This window comes from Pristiophorus japonicus, chromosome 4, assembly GCF_044704955.1.
Source record: "Pristiophorus japonicus isolate sPriJap1 chromosome 4, sPriJap1.hap1, whole genome shotgun sequence".
In the NCBI taxonomy this organism is placed as follows: domain Eukaryota; kingdom Metazoa; phylum Chordata; class Chondrichthyes; family Pristiophoridae; genus Pristiophorus; species Pristiophorus japonicus.
Window position 1 is genome coordinate 239057358 of NC_091980.1, and position 27544 is coordinate 239084901.

Below are 27544 nucleotides of genomic sequence, written 5' to 3' on the forward strand. Positions count from 1 at the left end.
GGCGGGGCGGAAACTGCATTGGAGGGATTCAGACATGGAATTGCAGGAAAGATGGCCACGGATTTGGGAGGTGACCACACGTTCAAGGACTTTGGAGAGGAAAGGAAAGTTGGAGATGGGGCGGTAGTTTGCAAGGACAAAGGGATCAAGGATTGATTTTTTTTGAGACGGGTGATGATGGCAGATTTGAGGGAGAGGGGACAGTATCTGAGAAGAGTGAACTGTTAACAATGTCAGTTAACATGGGAGCCAGAAAAGGAAGTTGGGTGGTCACCAGTTTGGTGGGAATAGGATCAAGAGAGCAGGAAATGGGTCTCATGGACAGAATGACCTTGGAAAGGTCATGAGGGGAGATCGGAGAGAAACTGGAGAAAGGTGTGATGCTAGGGCAGGGGGCTTTCTTAGAGGAAGTTTGGCCGGTAGGTTAGGGGAAGGAAGGGCAGAGGCAGTCGAATGGATGGTCTCAATCTTAGAGACAAAGAAGTCCATGAGTTCCTCACACTTATTTGTCGGAAACCCAAGGACAAATTTTTAAAAAAAGAAAATATTTTCACTGAGTCTACGGGGTCTAGTTTCGGGCCGCGCCTAGAATGGCGCAGCCCTGACACGGACGCCCATTTTTCGCGCCTAAAAGCATGACAAAAATCTACCTCGTAATTCTCGGGCTCCTTGCTTGTCTCTGGGTGCTCGGCATGGCGTGCAGACAGCAGCGGGGGGCGGAGCCACAGAGGCGCGCCGATTCTGCAAGTGGAGGGGGGCGGGGCTAAGTCAAATGAGGGAACGTTGTGCCGGCAGCCCTGCGCGTGCGCGTTGGAGCGCGCGCGCATGCGCAGTAGCCCAGAAACATTGGCACTCGGCCATTTTTAAAGGAACTTAAAGAAAAGTGCTGATTTGTCTCGTGGACCTCTGGAAAGGCTTGGGATTGAATTTTGGTGATTTTTTGGTGTCTGAAGGAGTGCTTTTAGCAGCACTGTTGTATAAATCACCTGCTGAAATCAGCAAGTGCTGCTTTTCACTGCTAAACTTCCAGAACAGGTGCTGCATAGGTGCATGCAAATTAAGAACTGTGTGTTTTGAAAAATAAGAGTGTCAATTCAATACAGCAATGGAACAACATCCACCAAGAATAAAGAATTTCTTGCATGAGGAAGTGGAGATATTAGTCAACGTCATTGAGCAGAGATGGCAGGAGCTAGATACCAGCAACAGAGGTCACATAAAAGTGCCACCAAAAGAAATGAGGAAACGCTGGAACCAAGTTGCAGAAGATTACTGCACAGTGGTGCATACCAGGAGATCTGGAAGCCAGTGTAAAAAGAAATGGCACGACCTTGGTCAAGTAGTTAATGTAAGTAATAATTTCATTTTTTAATGTAATTGTAACGTGACTATGTGTATGTCCCACCCTGCAGAAAGACGCACTCTGTAAAATATTATATTTTACTCTTTGCAGAAGAAATTGTCCCACAACAAAAGGGAAGCAACTCAAACAGAAGGAAGTATGCCCAATCTGCACCCACTGACACCCTTGGAACAGAGGGTAGCTGCTATGATGAGTCATACATGGAGAAAAGCAATCAGTACAGCACAAGCTGGGCCCACACGCGAGGAAGAGGGTAAGTCCTGAAAATGCATTGTGGCCCTTCAAATCAACCTGCTGCCTAACCTGCTATGTGGGAGCGTACTCATGCCATCCATCCTGAACATTTGACTGTTCTCATTTATTTTGCAGAACATGCTGATGATGATGATGATGCTGCCAACCCTGAGGATCCTGAAGATACAGAACAAGAACCAGTACAACCAGATGCGGACGATCCAGACTGGATGATGGCGGCGATGATTGAAATGTCTACAGGGGAGAGCTTCCAAATTAATGTTTATGAGCCCCCATTAAGGAACATCAGAGTTTCAAACCCTTGTATAGGTTCTGGTTCCACCTTCCATGGTTTTGATTCCGATGTTGCGGGTCCCAGTGGTGCTGCTGGTGTAATGCAGCAGTTTACAGCCAGTGCACCACCATCCGAGCCTGCGCCTCCCACTCGCACAGGTGCTGGTTCCACCTTCCATGGTTTTGATTCTGACGTTGCGGGTCCCAGTGGTGTTGGTGATATAACGGAGCAGTTTACACCCATTCACCCACCATCCCAGCCCACGGCTCTCACTCGAGTGCTGCCGTCTGGAACACCGAGCGCCCCACCGTCGCAGCCCACGCCTCTCTCTCTAGTACTGCCATCTGGAACACAGAGCGTCCCACCATCCCAGCCCGCGCCTCCCAGTGTAGTGGTGCCGTGAGGCAGACCCAGGCAGAGGAGAAGGAGATTGGAGACACGCTTTCCTGAGATGCAGCATGCAACAGATGCGGCTCAGGTTGTGGCATTGGGTATGGAGACCAATGAGCTTACCTAATCACTCATCGGTAGCGTTAGTGCAGTGGGTGAAGAGGTGATGGTCCTGACGGGAGAAATAGCAGTAATGACACAGGAACTTAGGGAGGGAATGTCCGAGGGAGTGCAATGGACGGCACAGGCCATCAGGGAGGGCATGCAAGTGACAGCACAAGCCCTCATAGAGATAGCTGCTGCAATAAGGGCACACAGCCCCGCCAATCAAATGATACCCCCATGAAGAAGTGAACATTCACTGAGATGTGGATGAGAGATGGTTGCAGCAATTCTTTGCTGCTTTTGTTATATTCTTGATGTAGCTGTAGTAGCGTTTTTCACATTGAAATTGTTTTGTAAGTTTTTTAACTTTACAACTTAAAGTGATCTTAGGGTTTTTAAGTGATCTTATAGTGTAAATGCTCTCACTTTTTGTAACTTATTTAATTTTGCACCTAAAAGTGATCTTGAAGTTTAAGTGATCTTAAGAGTGCAAGATTTTTCACATTGAAATTGTTCTGTAACTTTATAAGTTTTTAAGTGATCTTCAAGAGTCATATTAAAAAGTGAAGTTTGATACAACAAATATTTTATTACAATGACGTTAACTTTTCAATAAAATATTTTTTCATTAAAACTGATTCATCTTCCATTAACACAACACAATGTAGGAACAACTCCAAAGAATAAACATGTCCATGCGCAACAGTGGTCGCAGAGCCCTCAGGCATCAGTTATTGAAGCATTCACGGATGAGCTGCTGGCGCAGGGCTCGAGCAATCGTTAATGGCCCTCCTCCGACCTCGTGCTCCGGCATCAGGCACTTGCATGCTTTCCTGATCGTCGCCATCATCCTCATCCTGCTCTTCCAAAATAATATCATCAGGCATTGGACCCTCACATGAGTCTTCTGGTTCCACTACCAGCTCCTGCTGCCTCATGATGGCTAAATTATGGAACATGCAGCACACAACAGTGAAGTGACTGACAATCTGAGGAGAGTATTGCAAGTGGCCTCCGGAATGGTCCAGGCATCAGAATCGCTGTTTCAATATGCCAATGGTCCTCTCAATGATGCTGCGCATCGCAATGTGCACCATGTTGTATTGACGGTCAGCTTCTGTCCGTGTCACGCGTAGGGGTGTCATGAGCCAAGTGTTCAGGCCGTACCCTTTGTCTCCCAGTAGCCAGCTGTGCCCTTCTGGCTGCTGCTCAAACATGTCAGATATAACGCTGTCGCGTAGGATGAACGCATCATGGGTGCTGCCAGGGTATCTCGCATCGACTGACATGATGCGCTGCTTGTCGTCACACACGAGCTGCACATTGATGGAGTGGAAATCTTTTCTATTCCTGTACTGCTCGGAATCCTCCACAGGTGCTCGCAAGACTATGTGGGTACAATCAATGCAGCCCTGTACCTTTGGGAAGCCAGCAATCCTGAAGAAGCCCACAGCCCTCTGATGGATCGCTTGTACGGTCATTAGGAAATTGATGAAGTCATTCCTCCGTGCATACAGTGCAGCCGTGACCTGGTAAACGCAGGCATGTATTGCACATTGAGAGATGGCGCACACATCTCCAGTTGTAGCCTGAAATGATCCCAAGGCATAGAAGGCAAGTGCAGCTGTCACCTTCACTTCAAGGCAATTGGCGTTCTGCTTCTGGGCTGCAAATCTGCTCTCAGCATATCAGATCTCAACGACAACTTCTCTGCGGACTATGACCGCCCCTGTCTCCTACATGGAAGGAAGGCCTGCCTGAAGCACCGCAGCTCGAAGGCTGCTGCTGCTTCACACAGGTAGGAATATTCAATATTTTGTATTTGCTTTGTTTATAATTTTTTATTCACGATGGCTCTTTATTTGTATAAGTAAGACTGTTGAGTGCTTGTAAAATTTAATTACTTCCCTTCCCCCCCCCCCACCCCCTCCTCCCCCCCTCGTTCCCTATGCCTGATTTGTAACCTACGCCTGATTTCTAAAGTGTAGGCAATGTTTTTCTGAGCGTACAAAAATCTAGACTTACTCCATTCTAAGTTAGTTTGGAGTAAGTTTTTACTGCCTAAACTTTCAAAACAGGCGTAAGTGGCCGGACATGGCCCCTTTTGAAAAAAAAATCTGTTCCAAAATGAAACTGTTCTAACTGACTAGAACTGGATCAAACTAAATGCCGAGAATTGCAATTTCTAAGATACTCCATTCTAGACCAGTTGCTCCAAAAAAATTGAAGCAACTCGGGCCGCAACTTGACCCCTACATGAGTAAAATTTATTTTGTGTCTCACTGCAAGACCATCAATGCCTACTTCAGCAAACTCAAATAAGGCTATTGCCCTTTAAGGCTGGTATTTCATGCCTCCCATTTCAAGTGGGTCACTTTTCTTGCTGTTATCTGTGTCAGGGCTTCTATATCCTTTCCCTGTTTGCTAAGTAATTATTCAGATTCCTTACACCATTTGTTACTGTGAAGCACACACCGCACATAGAACCATAGAACAATCGATATTTACAGCAAAAAGGAGGGCCAGTTAGCCGATTGTGGCAGCCCTTTGCTACAGAAATCTAAAACTAATTGTATAGGACCATAGGCATGCAATAATGGAGCTGTTGACTAATCATAGCAATTAGTCGACATCAGACCCAGACATGAGGCGAGCAAAACGCCCAGTGATGGACTATAGGCCTAAAGTCACCCGTTCCTCCCAAGCATACGACACTTACCATGTCTTCCCATTTTCGCACTCTTCCCATTTCCACACTCTTCCCATTTCCACACTCTTCCCATTTCCACACTCTTTCCATTTCACCTCTTAAAAAAAAGTTGGATACTGCAGGGAATTCAGGGCCAGAGTAATCCCTTAGACTAGTTTTGATCACCTAGATGGATTGGAGAGCAATCTCCCAGATTTCTTTTCCCCCAAATTGGTCTGGGTTTTTATTTGTTTTTTCACCTCTCCCAGGTGATCACATGGTTTTGGGTGAGGTGGAGAGTGTATATATTGTGTTACCATGGTCACGAATTGGCCGATGGGCGCGAGATGGGTGCAGGTGGCATCACTGGCATGTGGGGAAAGCAGTCCTGGCTCCAGCCCACCTTCTGACAGCAACCTGCCGTTGATGGGGCTTGTTAAGCCCACCCAGCGAGGTGCCCGGCTAATTAACAGGATGCCGATCTGATGATGTCATCTAACAGCACGTCATCAGCCAGTTTCCTTCAAGGGACCTTGCCCACATTGATTTTGACAGTTCTTCTCTCAGTGCTCTGCAGCATTGAGTTACTGCAAACACTGACAAGTACTGCACCCGGGCTCTCTCATGACTTCCTCCAGATCATTATGGAGGGAGTCACAGAATGCAGGGAGATTCTCTTCCCTTCCAATGGGCGGAAGAAACATCCCCAGGACACCAATGCAGCCTGGGTGCACATTGTACAGGAGAGCACAAGCAGGGATGTCATCAGGAGGACCTGGCTGCAGTGGCGCAAACCTTTCAATGATCTCAGTGGATCACAAAACGGTACTGCACAGCTGCACTCAACCTCATCCTGCTGTGCCATTCATCACATTCCCATCATTCTCCATTCCCTACCCTATTCCTGCACATCCATGCTCACATAAACTGACCTTGCACCTCTACCCATCCCTCTCTATCTACATTATTACTTCCCCATCTCACTAGCCATCCCTCTCACTCACCCTCATCCTTGTTCAATCAACCAACTAACAACACGTAAGGATAGGCACTTGGGTGTTATAGCCAATGTTCATGTAGACTTTCTGTTGTTTAGAACATTTTATGTTCTTGGACAGATATGTGTGCACCTTTGGAAGTGGCTCATTGAGTTGTAGTGAATGGTAAGACATAAGGGTACTCCACACAATGGTGATGAGTGTGAAATGAATGGCTTGGGCACTGCAGGGATGATTTATGGTGCTGGTGTGGGGTAGTACCAACCTGACACGTCATGTGGCAGCCAGGGTGCACAGCATCAAGTGAAGTAAATGTGGCCATGGTGAGGCCATCCCTGGCTGCAATTTGGTCAGGTGCTGATGCTCTCTGTCCTCTGCAGCATCAAGTGATTGCGGAAAAGGTTGCTGGTGTTGTTGTTGTTGATGCTGGCATGTTTAGTGATATCGGTGTTGGGGCTGATCTCGGTGGGATTCTGAAGGCCAAGGTGAGATTTTGTCAAGGGCATCGATGCTGCTGGAATAGATGGAGGTGAGGTTGAAATTACAGAAACGATCTCTCAATGGTGTGAGAGGTTGCTCCAAGAAGGAGTTCACTGCAAACACTTCCAACCTGCATACAGCTCAAAAGTTTCTTCCAAATCCTGAAGGCTTCATCTTCTGACTTTGGAAAGTGAATAGCTGTGAAATGGTAGCTTTTATACCACTTCTGCAGCTGTCAACTTGCCAAAGCAATAGAGAGTCGCTGAGAACCCGACTCCACTTACCTGGCGTGTTACCAAAGGACGGCAAACCTGTCAAAAAGTTGGTAAAATTGTAAGTGCCTGCTTTTAATTCTCTTACATAGTACTAAACTGCCTGTTAAGTACCTTAATGAAGTGGCCAGCTACTTGGTATTGGCTCTGCAATCCGCACTCAGGCATGACAGGTCAGAAACTCACATCGAGGCGGGTTCAGATTGGGATCCCCGACCCGCTGTCAATCAGGGCCTCCAAACCTGGACTCACAGGGCTGGGAAGATTCCAGACCTTGTATGAGACGGGCTAGATGTACTGGAGGGTCTTTATCGGTCTGTCATTATTCATATGTTCGCATGTTCGATGTGCTGGGGACGTTAGTCACACTCGAAGAGGCAGTGCAGCGGTTGCAAAGAAGCCAAGGATGGTCTGGCGGAGCACACTAGATCTGGACCTACCGTGAGTGGTGGGGCAGAGGGAGATTGGGATGTGTGGGGTGGGGGCGGGGTGGGATGTGGTGACTGGTGAGGGCTTGCAGTGTTAATGTGGAGCCAGGAGGAGCACTCCTGCTTTTTCTGGCTCCACATTTGGGTAAGTAAAATGTTTTAATTCCCTTTAAAGACCGTTAGTTTGGCTGTTGTTTGCTTGATGGCAGCATGCAACAGTTGTGAAAAACAGGCATTGTATGATCCAAATTCTAAGCCATATTGTAAAAAGTGGAAAGAAGCTAGGATAAGGACACAGTTAATGGCGAAAGGGATTGAAAAGTCAGCAGAATTTCATAGAAAGCGGAAAGAAAGGTCAAAACAATTGCCCCTGAAGCAAAAAGCAGCTTCAAACTAAAATTACCTACTTGCATTGTCCTATCAAAAACTGTAATTTAAAACGCACATAATTATATTTACAAAATCTAACTTGTAATCTACCAACTTATATATTTGCTTACATTAGCAATTCAAATGTGAGAAGTGCTTTTTATTGCCATATGAAAAAGAATGACATTTGGTAGAATTCTAGTTCACTGAATTATCTTAATTATGTTGCACTGATAGGGAAGCTGAAATATTCAAAACGGCATTTTATTTTTCCCCACATATTGTGTCTCTATATAGCATTTGCATGCAATAGTTTATATTTTATGCTGTGTTCATTTTCATTTAAATCAAAGAATTTCTTAATTTTAAACATTAATAACATTATTACTTTTGAGGTTTGCTCCTAAAGATGTAATAATGAATGGTGTTCTATAAATACTTGGCTTATGTTCTCCATATTTTTCAACTCTGTAAGCCAAGAATGCTCATTGTAGTGTAGCCTGAAGAGAACACAGATACTTTGAGAATTTCCTGGTATTTTGACGGTGGAATGTTTTTATTAGAACACAGATGTCACTCGGAATAGAGGAAGGATTTGGTAACATGTTCATACCAGTAATATACTTATCCTCTATTTCCTGCCATGCATGTCGACCCTCATTGTTTGTTGTATGGAAAGTATACTGTAAACGTGAAACTTCTATTATAAACACTTTCCACAATGTTCCATTTCAATTAAAGCCACTTCCACAACCCAGCTGTACAGCTTCAGGCGATCCTGCATTCCCAAGTAGTGGACATCAGAGAATGAAAATAACAAATGACGGGCTAACAGGGTTAAGCAAAACTGTTTAATTACTTCTGGAGACCGTGGGCTGCAGGAGCAGTGTGTGCCTGCTTTTCCTCTCCAAGCAAGATTGCATGCAACAAAAAAAATTCTACAGCACGGCACAAGGAAAGCATAGAGCAGGTTGTTGGCCCTCAGCTGTGTTTATGAACAAATGGTCCCTGGAGACTCCTCCTCTCAACCCTGCAGCCTGTGTGGAATGACTCCCTGCCAGCATCTGGGGCCTGTGCCAACCCAGAGCCCCAACATCTGCTTCAGCTCCTATGCAACAAATAGCAGAAGTATCTTTTTCTGTCTAACCTGCCAGACCACAAGCATTCTCTGCATACATGTACTCCTCATCTGCAACAACGCGGTGAGCTTTGCATTAACATAAGAACATAAGAAATAGGAACAGGTGTAGGCCATATGGCCCCTCGAGCCTGCTCCGCCATTCAATAAGATCATGGCTGATCTGATCATGGATGATCTGATCATGGACTCAGCTCCACTTACCTGCCTGCTCCCCATAACCCCTTATCCCCTTATTGTTTAAGAAACTGTCTATTTCTGTCTTAAATTTATTCAATGTCCCAGATTCCACAGATTTACAACCCTCTGAGAAAAGAAATTCCTCCTCATCTCAGTTTTAAATGGGCGACCATCTCAGTTTTAAATGGGCGACCCCTTATTCTAAGATCATGTGCTCTAGTTCTAGGCTTCCCCATCAGTGGAAACATTCTCTCTGCATCCACCTTGTCAAACCCCCTCATAACCTTGTACATTTCGATAAGATCACCTCTCATTCTTCTGAATTCCAATGAGTAGAGGCCCAACCTACTCAACCTTTCCTCATAAGTCAACCCCCTCATCTCCAGAATCAACCTAGTGAACCTTCTCTGAACTGCCTCCAAAGCAAGTATATCCTTTTGTAAATATGGAAACCAAAACTGCACGCAGTATTCCAGGTTTGGCCTCACCAATACCCTGTATAGCTGTAGCAAGACTTCCCTGCTTTTATACTCCATCCCCTTTGCAATAAAGGCCAAGATTCCATTGGCCTTCCTGATCACTTGCTGTACCGGCACACTAACCTTTCGTGTTTCATGCACAAGTACCCCCAGGTCCCGCTGTACTGCAGCACTTTGCAATTTTTCTCCATTTAAATAATAACTTGCTCTTTGATATTTTTCTGCCAAAGTGCATGTCCTCACACTTTCCGACATTATACTCCATCTGCCAAAATGTTGTCGACTCACTTAGCCTGTCTATGTCCTTTTGCAGATTTTTTTTGTGTCCTCCTCACACATTGCTTTCCCTCCCATCTTTGTATCATCAGCAAACTTGGCTATGTTGCACTGTCCCTTCTTCCAAGTCGTTAGTATAGATTGTAAATAGTTGGGGTCCCAGCACTGATCCCTGCGGCACCCCACTAGTTACTGGTTGCCAACCAGAGAATGAACCATTTACCCCGACTCTCTGTTTTCTGTTAGTTAGCCAATCCTCTATCCATGCTAATGTATTACTCCCAACCCCGTGAACAGGCATTCTAGCTTGCCAGTTAATTAAAAACAAGCCATTTATCATTTATAAAAATGTTTTTATTTAAAAGCTAAAGGAGGAACTGTGGCCATATGTAAAATATAAACACAATATTGTTACTGTCTATAATTATGCAGGAATTACCAATGTAGTTTATATATAAATAGCTGCGGAAATTCAAAAACTCATTTATGAAAGGTGGAAAGAGTTACTTTCAGCACCTTGGTTACCAACTTACCTTTTGTACTGTTCTTTGGGAATGTTTTAGTCTTCATGCATTTCTGAACTTCGAAGTATCATTGTACTGCAGATTTGTCACCAGTACCTACTGGGAGCAATATAGGCCCAGCATACCCAAGTTATAATGCAAGCTCTTCATTGATACTGTTGATTGCACATTGATATCTTGTTTGGCAAAAACAGAGCTCTGCATGTGCATGGAAGAGTGCATACGCAGACCTCCGCCCACCATCATCTGGATGCTGGTTACATTTTTAATGTTAACAAACAGCTGACAGGGCAGTGAGCTTTCTGCTAACATTATTTAAAAATTCTAAAAGGAGTGACTGCCTGAAGCCAATGTGCAGCCGGAGCACTGTGAGAATAGATCCTGGTTGTGGTCTCAAAAACTCTTGCCTAAAATTTGATCAATGAGATTTTGCATCCAATCAAGTTGTGTAATATAACTGGTCTATAAGAGAGATTACTGAAGATAAAAGCTCTGAACTTTTCCTTGCAATCACTTTCTTGAGCTATCTCCACTGCTTTTGTACTAGGAAGGCCAAGCTGAACTGAAACCTCTCGTTTCCTTTTTCATATGGAATAAACATGCAATTCCTTAATGAGCTGTCATGGTCTGACCTTAGTAGGACCTTCTCTGTTTAAACAAACCATGTTGGTCCTCCTGAAAATTGAAACCCCATCATTAAACCTCTAACAATAACAATGTACTGACTGGTCACATGGTTTCCTACTGAAACATAAACAAACAGAATGAGCATGGCAGCCTGAACTATCCCATAAAGCTCAGTCTGATTGCTGCCCACTACTTTTCCTTGTCAGCTGTTTGATGACAGAATGGTGTACACAGCCTGTCACACAGAGCACCTGCAGAAGTGCAATGACAGGAAAGCGATGAAATGCCATTAATTTAATGTGCTGCAGCCCTTTTGACCTGTGACCTATACTCAATGTGAAGCTTTGCATAAATATTTTAGTCAAACTTAATTAATTTGCATTCTAGAATAGATTATGTGGCTTTATTACTAAAACATTGTTTTTTTTAATCTTTGGAACTACTATACTAGTTCATCATAAATCTAAGTATGATAATTTTATTTTAAAAAACAGTAATCCTATTGGCATAGCACAATGAAAAACTGAAATGTGTAGCACCGTGGACTGTGAGGAGGCAGAATCACACAAACAGCTCCCCACACAGCGAGGGCTTTATTTTAGCCCTGTTTTTGAGAAAAAGAACTAATAAAAACTTTTTAAAACTATTCACAATATTCAGTTTTATTACATATTGATCTTTGCATATATTTGTCTCAACACCCTTTTTTATAACAAGGTGCAGAAGGACCGTGAAGGCACTGTTGCTTTTCAAAAAAAGAACAAGGTCCTGTGAAGTCCTGCTATTTTCAACTGGTGATCTTACTATGGTAGCCTTTTGTAACAATCCTCTAGAATATTTGAAACCTGTTTGAAGGTGGTTTTATTATTCATGTTCATTATTTTTCTATTGCATTGGCAAGCACCCTTTGGTGTTAATCCTTGCTGTCTTGATACTGATCCACAGTAGTAAAGCAAAATGTTTTGTAAAATCATTTTGTTAACATCAGCAAGATGTGACTTTTGTAACTTGAACTAACATGGTGTATCCCGCCACCGCACACATAATGTTAGAGAGCAGTATTACTTGAAGGCCCCCATACTGAAAGCTCTGCAGCATCATTCTCTCTTTTTATTAGAGTAATTTACCAAAACTATGTAATAATGGAGTTATGCTTGTGATGCAATTTATTAGATGAACTTTGCATGTTTTCCAGATTTTCATTAGCTTTTTCTATGTGATTTAAAAACTAGGTGCAAAATATGGCAAACAAAAATTAAGGATTTTTGAACTATTGTTGAAGTATTATGGTGTTGCACATGGGGAGTCAAGACCAAGTGTAGTCTCCCAGTTGAAGAGGGTTTAGAAGGCAGGGGATAATTGGACCGTGCCATGCAGACCATTCAATCACCATTTTAAAGTCATACAATATGTCTTTATTTTTATATAATATTTGATCTTGCTTATAGTTAAATAGCAAAATATATGATTTGGGAAGTGGAGAAGTAGAGTTGGTTTGCAAGAGGAGTTGTTCTGCAGCACAGTCTGAGGAGCTCAGACACAAAACCCAGGTACTACAGCACTGCCTCTGACAGGACTATGTAATTACAGCATTTGTTTAAAACGCTGGCCTTTACTTCCCATCTCTAGTTGCCCTGAGAAGGTCTTGAACCACCTGTAGTGGTTTGATAGGCCACTTCAGAGAGCAGTTAAGAATCAACCAGATTGGTGTGGGACTGGAGTCATATATAGGTCACACTGGGTCAGGACAGTTGATTTCCTTTCCTAAACGGAACTAGTGAACCAGTTGTTTTTTTCAACAATCTGACAGCTTCATGGCCACATCCATTTTTAACTGAATTCAAGGTCTCAAACTGTCATAGTGGGATTTGAACTCACATTCTCTCTGATTATTAGTCCAGGTCTCTCAATTACTCGTCCATTAACATAATCACTACACTACTGTACCTTTCAAATTTGCATCGGTAGTTTCAATTGTAAATGTGGACATAGGAATTTATAATTGACAGGAAATGTGTTCCTATATAAGATTTCTAATATATAAAAAGAAACCAGCTGTTGACCTGGAGTCTTATAAGCAGATACAATTGCCCTTGAATTGATCTCATGAGTTTAAAGGCAGCTACAATTTGGACAACACGGGACAGGCCCGCTTAGCAGTTAACTATTACAACTGTGCTCCCAACACAGGATTTCACATGTGCAATGCCAAAGGAATCCAATTTATATTATTACATTCTGTGGCTGATTTATCCTGAGCCCTGTTTTTTTAACATTCTATCATTCCAGTGCGTTTTTATAGCTACAGTTTTATTGTACAAAATGTCTTGAATAAACATTTTTCCAAGAAATATTGGGATTGAGTCTCCTTCAGCCGAGAATTGTGAATGAAATGAGTGTATCTCAAGTTTGGTTTATGTTGCGTGATTGAGGTGTGACCTCTGAAGAATTACCTGCTCTTTACTAATATTTTGCATATTTCAAAAGATCATTGTTTCAGAATAACATTTGAATATTAAGGCTTTCCATACTGGTTTTATGCTGCAGATATTTTACTCATTTTAGATCTATTTGTTAGTTGCGGGTTAAGAATGGAGCATTTCATTACCACTGAACTATCAGTTATACAGTTCATATAATAAAATAGAATTTAATGCTTTCTTTTTTGACATTAGAGGCATCAGATTTTCCTAAACCTTTGTTAAAAGTAGAAAACATTATAGTAGAAAGGAAGCTGCTTGTGCGATAGTGTCTGAGAGTTGACAGCTCGTGACCAATTAGCTCATATTAGCATTTAGGAAGATTGTTCTTGGGACATGCTGGTCATATCCAGCATTAACTATACGAAGCAGCTGGAGATGTTAGTCCTTTAAATGTGTGATTAATTGTGAGGTTATGCTGTGTTACACGCCTCATCAATTTTCTTTTGGGTTTGAAGTGCCTTCTGAATGGCCGCCACTATGACTCTATTACGCTTGGATTGTCAGCAGGAAAAGCTGTGCTAACACAGCTGCTGATGAACACTATACACATAAAACTCTGCGGGATGTTGGACCACTGAGATACTAACTGACTAGTGGGATTGACCTGTCACATCACTGCTGGTCCCCTGACAAGATTTTAGACCCGCCACATCCATTGCTTTGACAGACTGACAAGTATGGGTGGAACGATGAGCTTGATAAGAGAAGTTTAGAGGAGCTGGCTGTGCAAACAGTGGCTTCTATCTTTTGAGGTGACTTGATTTTAGCTCTCACTGAGGTACATACACTTCTTCATGCAGCTGTGAGAAGATGATAAGAACATAAGAACATAAGAATTAGGAACAGGAGTAGGCCATCTAGCCCCTCGAGCCTGTTCCGCCATTCAATAAGATCATGGCTGATCTGGTCGTGGACTCAGCTCCACTTACCCGCCCTCTCCCCGTAACCCTTAATTCCCTTATTGGTTAAAAATCTATCTATCTTTGACTTGAAAACATTCAATGAGCTAGCCTCAACTGCTTCCTTGGGCAGAGAATTCCACAGATTCACAACCCTCTGGGAGAAGAAATTCTTTCTCAACTCGGTTTTAAATTGGCTCCTCCGTATTTTGAGGCTGTGCCCCCTAGTTCTAGTCTCCCCTACCAGTGGAAACAACCTCTCTGCCTCTATCTTGTCTATCCCTTTCATGATTTTAAATGTTTCTATAAGATCACCCCTCATCCTTCTGAACTCCAACGAGTAAAGACCCAGTCTATTCAATCTATCATCATAAGGTAACCCCCTCATTTCTGGAATCAGCCTAGTGAATCGTCTCTGTACCCCTTCCAAAGCTAGTATATCCTTCCTTAAGTAAGGTGACCAAAACTGCACGCAGTACTCCAGATGTGGCCTTACCAATACCTTATACAGTTGATCACAGGTTTAAAGGCCGCTGAAGAAACATGTCCTTGTTTGGCATCTTCTGATCCCTAAAAGACATGGCCATGGACCTAATCAGGGGAAATAACTATAATGCAACAATAGATAACTAAAATTTAGCCATGGTACTACCAGGATGCATGTTTAAGGGAAAAGGTAACTGGTAAAGATTTTATCAAGTGGAATATTTTAGAATTACAGAATAAAGCCTGGTGATGCTAACATGAAAAAATAATTTTATGAAGTGTGGTGTAATAGAGAATACATCTTTAACTATGGGAAAGACTGAACAGGGTGGGGCTCTTTTTTTCTAGAAAAGTGAAAAGTGAGAGATGACTTGATAGAGGTCTTTAAAATTCTGAAGGTGTTTGATAGGGTAGACATAGAGAAGATGTTTCCACTTGTGGGGGAGTCCAAAACTAGGGGCCATAAAATACAAGATAGGCATTAATAAATCCAATAAGAAATTCAGGAGAAACTTCTTTACTCAGAGAGTGGTGAGAATGTGGTACTCACTACCATATGAAGTGGTTGAGGCGACTAGCATAGATGCATTTAAGGGGAAGCTAGATAAGTACATGAGGGAGAAAGGAATAGAAGGATATGTTAAGGTGAGATGAAGTAAGACGGGAGGAGGCTCGTGTGGAGCATAAACACTGCACAGCCTGCTTGGGCCAAATGGCTGTAATTCTATGTAATTTTATATAATTCAAGCTGTTCATAACATTGTTTGTGTGTGTACACATTTTCTGTCCATATATGAAAAATTATTCTTAAACTTAAGTCTTGGCAAATAAAATTAATTCCAGCATTTAAATTTCAAACAACGCATGTTTCAAATATATTTGCCATAGATATAGCCCGGAAAGCAATTAGTGTGGGAAAGTTTACTTTATACTTTACAGAAGCAGGCGTTTCCTTTGAAAGATGTTAGTGTACGTGTTTGATTTACTGCGGATGTTTTGTCTGCACTGCCATCACTTCAATCTCTCCATTATTCACTGCACTAAATTACTGTTTATATTTATGAGCATTTTCAGCATTCAGATGCTTTGGAAGGTAGACACTGTCACATGAAGACAGGAATTCTGTCCCCAGCTGTATAATTTGTAATAAACTAGTTGTTTATCTAGGCAATAGTGTATGAGAGTACATACGTTAATCATAGGTTTCTGTATTCTGGTGTGTTCATATCCAAACAAATGCATACCTTCACATATAGTTCTATAGTTACATTACAAGTCAATGTGCTCCCTTATGTTTTTTTTTAACAAAGTGTCTGCATTTTAAATTGCCCACAATTCTTTTGACTTCTTGGCAGCGTGTTTTTATTTTTTAAATCATATGTAATTTATTTTAATTTGTGCATTACTAAAACCTAATTTTTCATCCTGCACCCTCTGATTCCCAGCAATCACTGTATAGATTGGAAGCAGGTGTAGAAAGTGAGCTCCTAATAGTAGTGTGCAGTGAATGAGTTAAATGTGCTCACCATCTAGTTAACTTTGATCAGGAGTATCTTTAAAGGAAAAAAATTGTTATTTGTTTGCTTTGGTCTTCTGACCTGCAGAACTTTTGCAGTTCGTGCAAGAAGAGATAGAGAAAGTTTTAACAAACACACTGTCTGGCACAAAATATCACTGCACTCAGTTCAGAATCCTCCCTGCAGACTTGCATGCTTTACTAATAACTACCCAACAATATACACAGGTCAATCCACCCGAAATGTCAAAAATGAAACCATGTGAGGTATAAATTGCAAATGCCATTCTATCATTTACACAATTTCTGAACAACTGTTGGTTAAGAGAAATGTAGTTATTATAAATATTTGTTCAAAATAGCTTCTCTTGGACTGTTGCCTAAAATGTGTTGGACAAGTAATTACCATTTTTCAAAACCTCACAAACTGCTTATTCTGAACGTGCAGTTTTATTTGCAGCATGCATCTGTTTCCCATGATGTAAAGGGAGATTTTAGATGGATCTTTTCCCCTCAATATCATGGCAACTGAAGAGTATGTGTAAACACTTTTTTTCAGATTTACCTTCATTACTCTCCAACCTCACTCTAACACATTTATCTTCTTCTGATTGTGCTGCCCAACACCAGCTCGGGGCTAGAGGACAGTCTGGCTGTAATCTTCTCCACTGATGTTTCAGTGCTATTCCATGATCAGCTGGTAAGAGGACAATCTAAGGGGGTGGAGGATGAGCTCAGCTCTTTTGGCTTTTTCTCGTGCAGGATCTTTTTTCTGTGTAGTGCTCGTACTCCCATTTGGAAATGATAGTACAAACTGCAGAGATTCACCAGTGAGACAGCTGATAGCATCCAATCTATAAATTGGGTCATAGAATACAAAAGCAAAGAGATAACAAACTTCTACAAATCGTTGGCCACAGTTCGAATATTGTGTCCAGTTTTGGGCACCCTACTTTAGAAGGAATATTAAAGTCATAGAGGGAGCAGAAGTTCACTCAGATGATATCAGGGATGACAGGCTTTAGTTCTGAGGAGACACTAGTGAATCTGGGACCCTTTTTCCATAAGAACTGAGAAGGTTAAGAGGAGAGCTGATAGGAGGTGTTCAAACTTATGAAGGATTTTAATTAAGTGAACCGGCAAAATTTTTTGCCACTGGTCGCAACCAAAAGAATGAAGAGAATGGGAAGGAGAATTTATTTTAGGACATGGAATGCTCTACCACAAACAGGGATAAAAACTGAAGCTATTATAGCCTTTAAAAGGGAAGTGGATAAATATTTGAGAAAGAAAAATGCATCTGATCCTATTGTTTATGTATTTTATTTTACTGCCCACGTAAAAAGAAATCCCACCCCAAAGTAATCCGAGTTTGAGCAGAAGTAATTAGATGCCAAAGAGAGCGTGGTTTTTCAGATGATGGAGCAAACTACTGTTACTAACAAAATCACTCGGAAATCTCATGATGGTCTAATGGGTAAAGGCCATGTTGTTCTGAGCCTATGGAGCAGAAAGTTTGCCACCACAACTCAGCAAAGAACTGGGATTTAACTCATAACTGTCTGGTCTGTAGGGCTTGAACTAAACTATTTATCCATTGTGGAAGCTCCAAGTTAGTTTGAATTGCAGTTATAGAACGAGATCAGTACAATGATTAGATATGACACTTTATGGAATTTAGTACCAAGAGTTCTCATGCTGGGTAGTACTTGGGTTACTACAATTGGACTCAGTTCCCCAAGGGTAAGGAGGGGGAAATCAGCATGATTAGGATCCCCTACATCCCCCTTAAATCTGTCAGATAATAATATGCTAAAATTTCAAAACCTTGCCTGTTATTACAACTAATGGCGGATCCGAGTAGGAGATCCTTATCATTGTCCTAAAACACCTAGAGCCCTAAACAAGCCCTTTAAGTTTTTATTTGTCATTTGTCTTTTTTCCTTTTATGATTGGAGCAACAAAAGAGTGTTAGAAATAGATTTGAGGGCTGTTTTGTGTTTTTTACCAGCCTTGCTCACCAGTAGATTCATGTTTACCTTTTTACTACGACTTGTTGGAATACGTTCCTCTAAATTCTGTCTCTGATTTCAATGTGGAAGACTGACAAAAACTGCACAATGAAACAGGCTGAGAAAGGAATGCAATTTAGAATGCAGAATTCTAATTTTACTTCAAAAAATGCAGCAGGACAAAGAGATAACTAAAACAAAAGAGGGGAGACAAAACAAAGCGAAGACTATATAATGGAGGCAGTCAGAGAATGAAAGAGGTGTACCAGGATGCAAAACAGTGATTATATCTCAAGAATAGTAAAGAATTATGATTCAGATGATAACTTCCTAAATTCTTCTGCTTTGCCTTCCATTTCTCCAGCTGTCAGTCTTTGTTTCACTTCTTTTTATTTTTCAAATTTTATCCAAGGAAAACAAACCTTAAGACAAGGACCTTAATGTCTTTCCTCATGTTCTGAACTTTTATGTACTCATAAAGTATTCCACTCGTATCTCCTCATACTTTCCAAATTTTCATTATGGTTTAAAATAAAGATCATGAGTAATCCCTAATTATTAATTGTGAAAGGGAAAGTATGGCCTTGATGATAACTCCGAGGTATGTTCAAAGCGGGTGGGGGAGATTGCGATACTGGGTACAAAACCCGGAAGAAGTCTCGGCGCATTGGAATGTGCAATCTCCACAAGGGCCACCCTATTACAATTATACTTCCCGGTTTGTCGTCGAATGCGCGACATTAGGCGTGATGACGACCCTCATGATGTGATCTCAACTGGAGCATGTAAAGGGCCAATGCAAGGGTGGAATTTGGAGGAGTTAGGAGTTACAACAAACTGAAGAAGTGTTGTGATAGATTCAGGATGGGAATGAGCTGCGGCAAGATCCAACACGAATAGCTTGATGCACTGCAAGATGCAGTGAGGAGTAGGAGAGAGATACTCTTCCCCATCAACAGGAGGAAGAAACCTGCTACGGCAACATGGCTGGAAGTGGCCCAGGAGGTCAGCAACAGTGGCATGCTCCTGGATTCCATGCAGGAAGTACTTTAATGACCAAACCAAGTTAGGGAAGGTGCGTACAGTTGTACAATCCCCCAAATCCTGTTATGCACATCACCCACCTCACTCTACCTTGTCAAACTTACTTGATCACATCACTCCTCATACCCACTTAGCTTGCAAGCATACCCATCTTTCTCTTTCTATGCACTTCCTTGTACCTCCATCAATCCATCCACCACTCACCCTGATCCTTATGTAATTTGATGTCTCTCCCTGATAGTCACCATCACCAAATGCACTCCATTCATCGGGTAAACACACACCATCAGTCATTCATTCGTCTGTTCTTTCTCCCGTTGCAGGTGAATTGAACACAGAACATTAGGGAAAGGGAGAGAAGCGGAGGTGGTCCACCACAGATTTCCCAGTTGATAGCTGCCGAGGAGGAGGCGATGGAGATCAGTGGCGCTTTGCTGCCCTAGCCATCGGAGCTGGAGAGACTGAGACCTCACAGATACCTGGTGACAGATTTACACATCAGCGATCCACATGACATCCAGCACTCAATCATGTTGATTTGATTTCAGCAGTGAGTGAAATATGATCACCTTCATAATGCTGAGTTGCAACATTCTTACCCTGCCAATATTAACTCATATATTTTCTCTCCGCCATGGCCTTCATGTATACAGCAGCAGTCGATGGACCTCCCCAACAATAAGCCCTCAAAGGAACAATTCTTTCTGAGGGTGCACCACCACAGGACTCGTGCTTACCATGCACCAATGCAGATAGTCACACTTCGGTGGATCCAGGCAAATAGTTGGGTTTTCACCTGGACTCACAGTTCACAAGTGAGCAAGAGCAGACAATGGTGGCAAGAACAGCTGTGGAGAGTCCACATTGGAGGGCATAGCCCTCTACAAGATCTGCTCAGCTAGACACACATACCCCAGGGACCATCGATGAAAAGGATAATCATTGACGAGCACCAGAAATTCTGTGACTCACTGACAGGCCTCCCACGCACACTGTCCATAATTGCAAAGAGAATGGAGGAGTTCACCTCCAGCATGAGTGGGGTGATGTCACAGAGCATTGTGAGGATGTTTCTTCCATGTATGGTGTGGCCAACTCCGTGGAGCATCAATTGCAGCAATCAAATGAGTCCACCCTGACTACGGCAGTGTAGACTCTGGATGTCAACATGTCTGGTGCCTTAACTAAGATGACCGACACCGTAGCCTTGGCCTTGCAGCATGTCACTAAACTGCTCTCCCGCAGAATGGCAGGAGTACAGTGTGGCTGGCCCATGAGAGGGATGATGGTGAAAGGGAATGTGGAAGTTGGATGCCACCAAAGCACTCCCCCGTTGCTCCCCACCCTCCAGTCAGTATCCAACATGCTGCATCCTCCCCCGATGGCCGAGTCTGCGCCTGCACAATTGCAGGTGGAACAATCTTTTTCAGGGCCCTCGCGGGCTCCAACACCAAGAGGTTGTCGCCAAGAGTATATCCGCAGTCAGCAGGGATCTGAGCAGCCTGCTTCCCTCTGCTGAAATCCAAGGGGATGCAACACATAGGAGCGGTAAGAAAAGGAAGACATAAGCTTTGTAGTTAATGGGATGTGGGCATCGCTGGCAAGGCCATTCCCTAATTGGCCTTGAGAAGATTGTGGTGAGCTGCCTTCTCGAACAGTTGCAGTCCGAACACTGAAGGTACTCGCACAGTGCTATTTCAGAGGAAGTTCCAAGATTTTGACCCAATGACGATGAAAGAACAGCGATATACTTCCAAGTCAGGATGGTATGTGACTTGGAGGGGAATGTGGAGGTGGTAGTGTTCCCCTCCAAGTGCCTGCTGCCCATGTCCTTCAAGGTGATAGAGGTCGCGGGGTTGGGAGGTGCTGCCGAAAAAGCATTGGCGAGTTGCTATAGTGCATCTTATAGATGGTACACTGTAACCGCGGTGTGCAGGTGATGGAGGGAGTGAATGTTTAATGTGATGGATGAAGTGCCAATCAAGTGGGCTGCTTTGTCCTGGGTGGTGTCGAGCTTCTTCAGTGTTGTTGGAGCTGCACTCATCCAGGTAAATGGAGAGTATTCCATCACACTCCTGACTTGTGCCTTGTAGATGGTGGAAAGGCTTTGGGGAGTCAGGAGGTGAGATATTCGCCTCAGAATATGCAGCCTCTGACCTGCTCTTGTTGCCACAATATTTATGTGACTGGTCCAGTTAGGTTTCTGGTCAATAGTGACCCCCAGGATGTTGATCGTGATCGATTCGGCAATGGTAAGGCAGTTGAACGTCAAGGGGCGGTGGTTAGACACTCGCTTGTTGGAGATAGTCATTGCCTAGCACTTGTGTGGCGCGAATATTACTTGCCACTTATCAGCCCAAGCCTGAATGTTGTCCAGGTCTTGCTACATGTGGGCATGGACTGTTCCATTATTTGAGAAGTTGCGAATGGCACTGTGCAGTCATCAGTCAACATCTCCACTTCTGACGGTATGATGGAGGGAAAGTCATTGATGAAGCAGCTGAAGATGGTTGGGGCCAGGACAGTTTGGGTGGAGATAAGGAATAATAAGGGGAAACAGTTGCTGGTGAGTGTAGTCTATAGGCTCCCAAACAGTAGCTACACTGTTGGATGGCGTATAAATCAAGAAATAATGGAGGTTTGTAAAAAAAGGAACGGCAATAATCATGGGCGATTTTAACCTTCATATTGAATGGACAAAGTAAATTGGCCAGGATAGCCTTGAGGAAGAGTTCATAGAGTGTATCCGGGATAGTTTCCTTGAACAATACGTTGCGGAACCAATCTGGGAACAGGCTATCTCAGATCTGGTACTGTGTAATGAGACAGGATTAATAAATGATCTCCGAGTAAAGGATCCTCTAGGAATGAGTGACCACAACATGGTTAAATTTCAAATTCAGTTGGAAGGTGAGAAAGTTGGATCTCAAACCAGTGTCCTAAGCTTCAAGAAAGGAGACACAGAAACATAGAAAACAGGTGCAGGAGTAGGCCATTTGGCCCTTCGAGCCTGCACCACCATTCAATATGATCATGGTTGATCATGCAACTTCAGTACCTCATTCCTGCTTTCTCTCCATACCCCTTGATCGCTTTAGCCGTAAGGGCCACATCTACTCCCTTTTGAATATATCTAATGAACTGGCCTCAACAACTTTCTGTGGTAGAGAATTCCACAGGTTCAATTCGCTGAGTGAAGAAGTTTCTCCTCATCTCTGTCCTAAATGACTTACCCTTACAAAGGTATGAAGGCAGAGTTGGCTAATGTGGACTGGGGAAATAGATTAAAGTATGGGACAGCTGATGAGCAGTGGCAGACATTTAAGGAGATATTTCATAACTCACAGCAAAAATATATCCGAATGAGAAGGAAAGACTAAGAGAAGGCATAACCATCTGTGGCTAACTAAGGAAATAAGGGATGGTATCAATTTGAAAACAAGGGCAGACAATGTGGCCAAGACTACTGTGAGGCCAGAGGATTGGGAAACTTTTAAAAACCAGCAAACAATGACTTAAAAAAAATGATAGAGAGGGAAGATAGATTATGAAAGTAAACTAGCACAGAATATAAAAACAGATAGTAAGAGTTTCTACAGGTACATAAAAAAAAAAGTGGCTCAAGTAAATGTTGGTCCCCTAAAGGATGAGACTGGGGAATTAATAATGGAGATCAGGGAAATGGCAGTGACTTTGAACAAATATTTTGTACGAGTCTTCATGGTAGAAGACACTCAAAACATCCCAATAGTGGATAATCAAGGGGTTATAGGGAGTGAGAAACTTAATACAATCACTATCACTAAAGAAGTAGTGCTCAGTAAAATAATGGAACTAAAGGCGAACACGTCCTTGGACCTGATGACTTACATCCTAGGGTCTTAAAAGAAGTGGCTGTGGAGATAGTTAATGCACTGGTTAGGATCTGCCAAAATTCCCTGAATTCTGGGGCGGTCCCAGCGGATTGGAAAACCGCAAATGTAACATCCCTATTTAAAAAAAGGAAGCAGACAAAAAGCAAGAAACTATAGACCAGTTAGCCTAACATCTGTCGTTGGGAAAATGCTGGAGTCCATTATTATGGAAGCAGTAACGGGACGAAGCATAATTCAATTAAGCAGAGTCAGCAAGGTTTTATGAAAGGGAAATCGTGTTTCACAAATTTGCTGGAGTTTTTTGAGGATGTAATGAGCAGGATGGATAAGAGGGAACCAGTGGATGTGGTGTATTTGGATTTCCAGAAGGCATTCGATAATGTGCCACATAAAAGGTTACTGCACAAGATAAAAGTTCATGGGGTTGGGGGTAAGATATTAGCATGGATAGAGAATTGGCTAACTAACAGAAAACAGTGAGTGGGTCATTTTCCGGTGCTGGGACCTCAACTATGTACAATCTATATTAATGACTTGGATGAAGGGACCAAGTGTATTGTTGCTAAGTTTACTGATGATAAAAAGATGGGTGGGAAAGCAAATTGTGAGGAGGATACAAAACATCTGCAAAGGGATATAGACAGGCTAAGTGAGTGGGCAAAAATTTGGCAGATGTAGTATAAAGATGTAGTGGGAAAATGTGAGGTTATCCACTTTGGCAGAAAAAATAGAAAAGCAATTATAATTTAAATGGAGAAAAATTGCAGTGTTGCAGTACAGAGGGACCTGGGGGTCCTTGTGCATGAAACACAAGCAATAAGTCTGCAGGTACAGCAAGTAATCAGGAAGGCAAATGGAATGTTGGCCTTTATTGCAAGGGGAATAGAGTATAAAAGCAGAGAAGTCCTGCTACAACCGTACAGGGTATTGGTTGAGGCCACATCAGGAGTACTGCATACAGTTTTTGTGATGTATGTAGCACTCAAACCACTGACTCCACACGGTCTGGTGTTGTAGTAACTACTGTGACCTTAGTCCTTTATTGTGTAACTCCAGAGTGCCTCTCAGGTGTGGTGGGCAGTCTTTTATACTCTGCCTTGCAGGTACTTTCAGGTCTCCCACCATAGCCCCTCTGTGGCATACCATTGTACTTATACATTTAATGTACCTGGACAATACATAACATCTCACTTCCCCCCACCCCCCCAGTAACCTCGGCCTTGTACGTCCTGGTTGATTTGTGAATGTGAGTCCATGACCATCCACTTCCCTCTTCTCCCCCATGTGGAGATTATGCTTGCGATCCAGTGTAAGCATGTGGTATTTGCAGTCCTTACATGGGTGATAAAGTACGCGAGCATAACTTCCAACAGAAAGCAGGTATACATAGACAGTACATTTGTATGGTACATATAATATGTGGTACAGATGTTATGTCAAAAGGTTGCAGGTACACTGAACAGTTATTTAATCCCAGCTCCTCTGGGTGAGGTACAGTGGCGGTATACTGCCCCTTTTTGCCCGAGGTAATGAACTGCGCTGAGACAGGGTATCGCAACTGGTGCGTTGCCTCTGTTCTCAGAAAGTAGTCGCCTTGGCAGCTCATCTGCAGCCGCTGAACCATTGCATGAATCACATAAATCGAAAATCGCATTAGTCCATTAGTCATGTTCGTCATGGATCCATTACTCTTTTACTCATACCTCATGGTATTAACTCTTTTCGTAATTCATATCCATTATTTTAAACACAGTAACCATTCAGCATTAAAATATTAACTCTTATCATAAATCTGTCATCCTACATTCACATAGCTCATTTAGACTCGCTCTTGCCTTACAAAAGTCTCCTTGTGGGGACCGCCAATGGTGTAAGGCCCTTTTAAGACTCCTGGGTACATTTCCCTTTTAAGACGCCATCTTGTGTTTCTCATGAGGCTTTCACTGGGCGCCGCCATTTTAGTTGCTCTGCTGGCCTTTGTCTGCAGAGCTCTGTTGCCACGAGGCTCACCACCATTTTGAGCTCGCTGACAAAGAAGGAACAAAGAAGAAAGAAAGAATAAAAATGGCCCAGAGCAAATTATCTTGACTCTGGCAGAAGTGGCTCCCTGGACTCGATCAGTCATAGTCCTTGTGAGAGCGGCCTCCGTAATTGCTGCCACATCCGCCGCTCTGGCTCGCATTCTCCCGAGTCACACCAGCCGCCGCCGTAGCCTCCGTCGCCGCTGTAACCTCCGCTCCTATCGCTGTCCCCGTAACTGCCGCCCCTCCTGCGGCCGCCGTAGCCACCTCTCCTGTGGCCGCCGTGGCCGCCACCACCGTAGCCGCCCGACTTTTCCTCTGCGTGGGCCCCCCGGATTTGTCGGCCATCGATGGATCTCCCGTTCATCGCCTGCAGTGCCCCACCGGCCCGCACCCCAGCGATCAGCCCGCACCTACAAGACTGCTCTTGCAGGGTCTGCTCGTCTGTGGAGGCTGAGGCTGCAGGATTGCTTGAGGTCAGGAGTTCTGGGCTGCTGTCGCCTGTGTGGGGTTAAGGCTGCAGATGAACGGCTTCTTTCTCCTCCAACTCAGTCGGCACTGCTCTTTGGGAACCCGGGGGACAACGATCTGTGGAGGAATGAAGTCTTCCCAGCTCCCACGGACCTTTCCCATCCACCTCCTGCCGAGAAGCATCGGCCCATTGCCCGCAATGACTCACAAAGGTAAACCGTGCGTCTCGCCCCCGTGAGATACCTGCACATCCGCTCTGCCAAAAACGGGTATCAGTTCCCTGGTGTAGGTACGCAGCTTCACCGTGACCGGGACCAACTTGGGTCGTGCAACTGGGTTGACCCACAGTTTGTCAAAAGTTTCCTGACTCATCAACAACAGACCCGATCCAGTATCTACTTCCATACTCACTGGGACTCCATTAATCTTGACTTCCATAGTCACCGGGGCCGAACCGTCGGTACACATTACAGTCCATACGCCTCATCTTCTTCTGCCTGATCCTCGCTGGAAAATGGACCCTCTACCATCTCCTCAGCCACACGGTGAGTCAGGTTTCTTTTGCACATACGCTGAAGGTGGCCTTTCGTTGGCAGGTATTGCAAACCTGCACTGGTGAGCCCCATGGCTCTCTCCGCAGCGCCAGCATGGTGCTGCTCGATTAGCCCCCCTCGCTGGACTCTGAGTTTCAGGACCCCGAGATCCGTGCTCTCTGCCCTGGGCAGAGCCACGTTCTGCAGTTTTGTCCGTGGTGGGCGCTATCCTGTGGACAGTGCCTGCTGGGTTCGAGATTGTGTGGAACATCTGCTTGGTGCTGCAAGTCGAGGTCATAAATGCCCAGCTGATGGTGATGGCTTGCTTCAGGGTGACTGTAGGTTCAGTGGATAGCAGCCTGTGAAGCAGCCTTCATGGCCAATCCCCATAACAAAAACGTCTCGCAATGCCTCGTCAAGGTGTGCGCCAAAATCACACGGCGCCGCAAGTCTCCTGAGGTCCGCAGCATATTTGGTGACATGCTGGCCCTCAGGCCCCATCCTCGTCGACAATGTGATGTATGTAGCACTCAAATCACTGACTCCACACGGTCTGGTGTTGTAGTAACTGCTGTGACCTTAGTCCTTTATTGTGTAACTCCAGAGTGCCTCTCAGGTGTGGTGGGCAGCCTTTTATACTCTGTCTTGCAGGTACTTTCAGGTCTCCCACCACAGCGCCCTCTGTGGCACACCATTGTACTTATACATTTAATGTACCTGGGCTATACATAACAGTTTTGGTCTCCGTATTTAAGGAAGGATATACTTGCATTGGAGGCAGTTCAAAGAAGGTTCACTAGGTTGATTCCGGAGATGAGGGGGTTGATTTATGAAGATAGGTTGAGTAGATTGGGCCTTTACTCATTGGAGTTCAGAAGAATGAGAGGTGATCTTATCGAAACATATAAGATAATGATTGGCCTAGACAAGATGGATGCAGATAGGATATTTCCACTCATAGGGGAAACTAAATCTAGAGGACATAGTCTCAGAATAAGGGGCTGTCCATTTTAAACAGAGATGAGGAGGAATTTTTTCTCTTGAGGGTTGTAAATCTATGGAATTCTCTACCCCAGAGAGCTATGGAGGCTGGGTCATTGAATATATTTAAGGTGGAGATAAACAGATTTTTGAGCGATAAGGGAATAAAGGGTTATGGGGAACAGGCAGGGAAGTGGAGTTGAGTCCATGATCAGATCAGCCATGATCTTATTAAATGGTGGAGCAGGCTCAAGAGGCCAGGTGGCCTACTCCTGCTCCTATTTCTTATCTTCTTATGACACTGCTCTGAGAAACTACTGCAGCGATGTCCTGGGGCTGTGATGATTGACCCCCAACCACCACAACTATCTTCCTT

The 27544-nt window shown here is 43.6% G+C and overlaps 1 protein-coding gene across 1 annotated transcript; it reads left to right on the forward strand.

The window, feature by feature from the left end:
- The first annotated feature begins 873 nt into the window (after nucleotides 1-873).
- LOC139262751 (uncharacterized) lies at nucleotides 874-13908 on the forward strand. Its single transcript, XM_070877902.1, has 6 exons — nucleotides 874-1348; nucleotides 1454-1616; nucleotides 1733-1809; nucleotides 6455-6559; nucleotides 12296-12397; nucleotides 13786-13908. Exons 1-6 carry the CDS (start codon nucleotides 1106-1108, stop codon nucleotides 13906-13908), a joined length of 813 nt encoding a protein of 270 aa, XP_070734003.1. The 5' UTR covers nucleotides 874-1105.
- Nucleotides 13909-27544: the final 13636 nt, after the last annotated feature.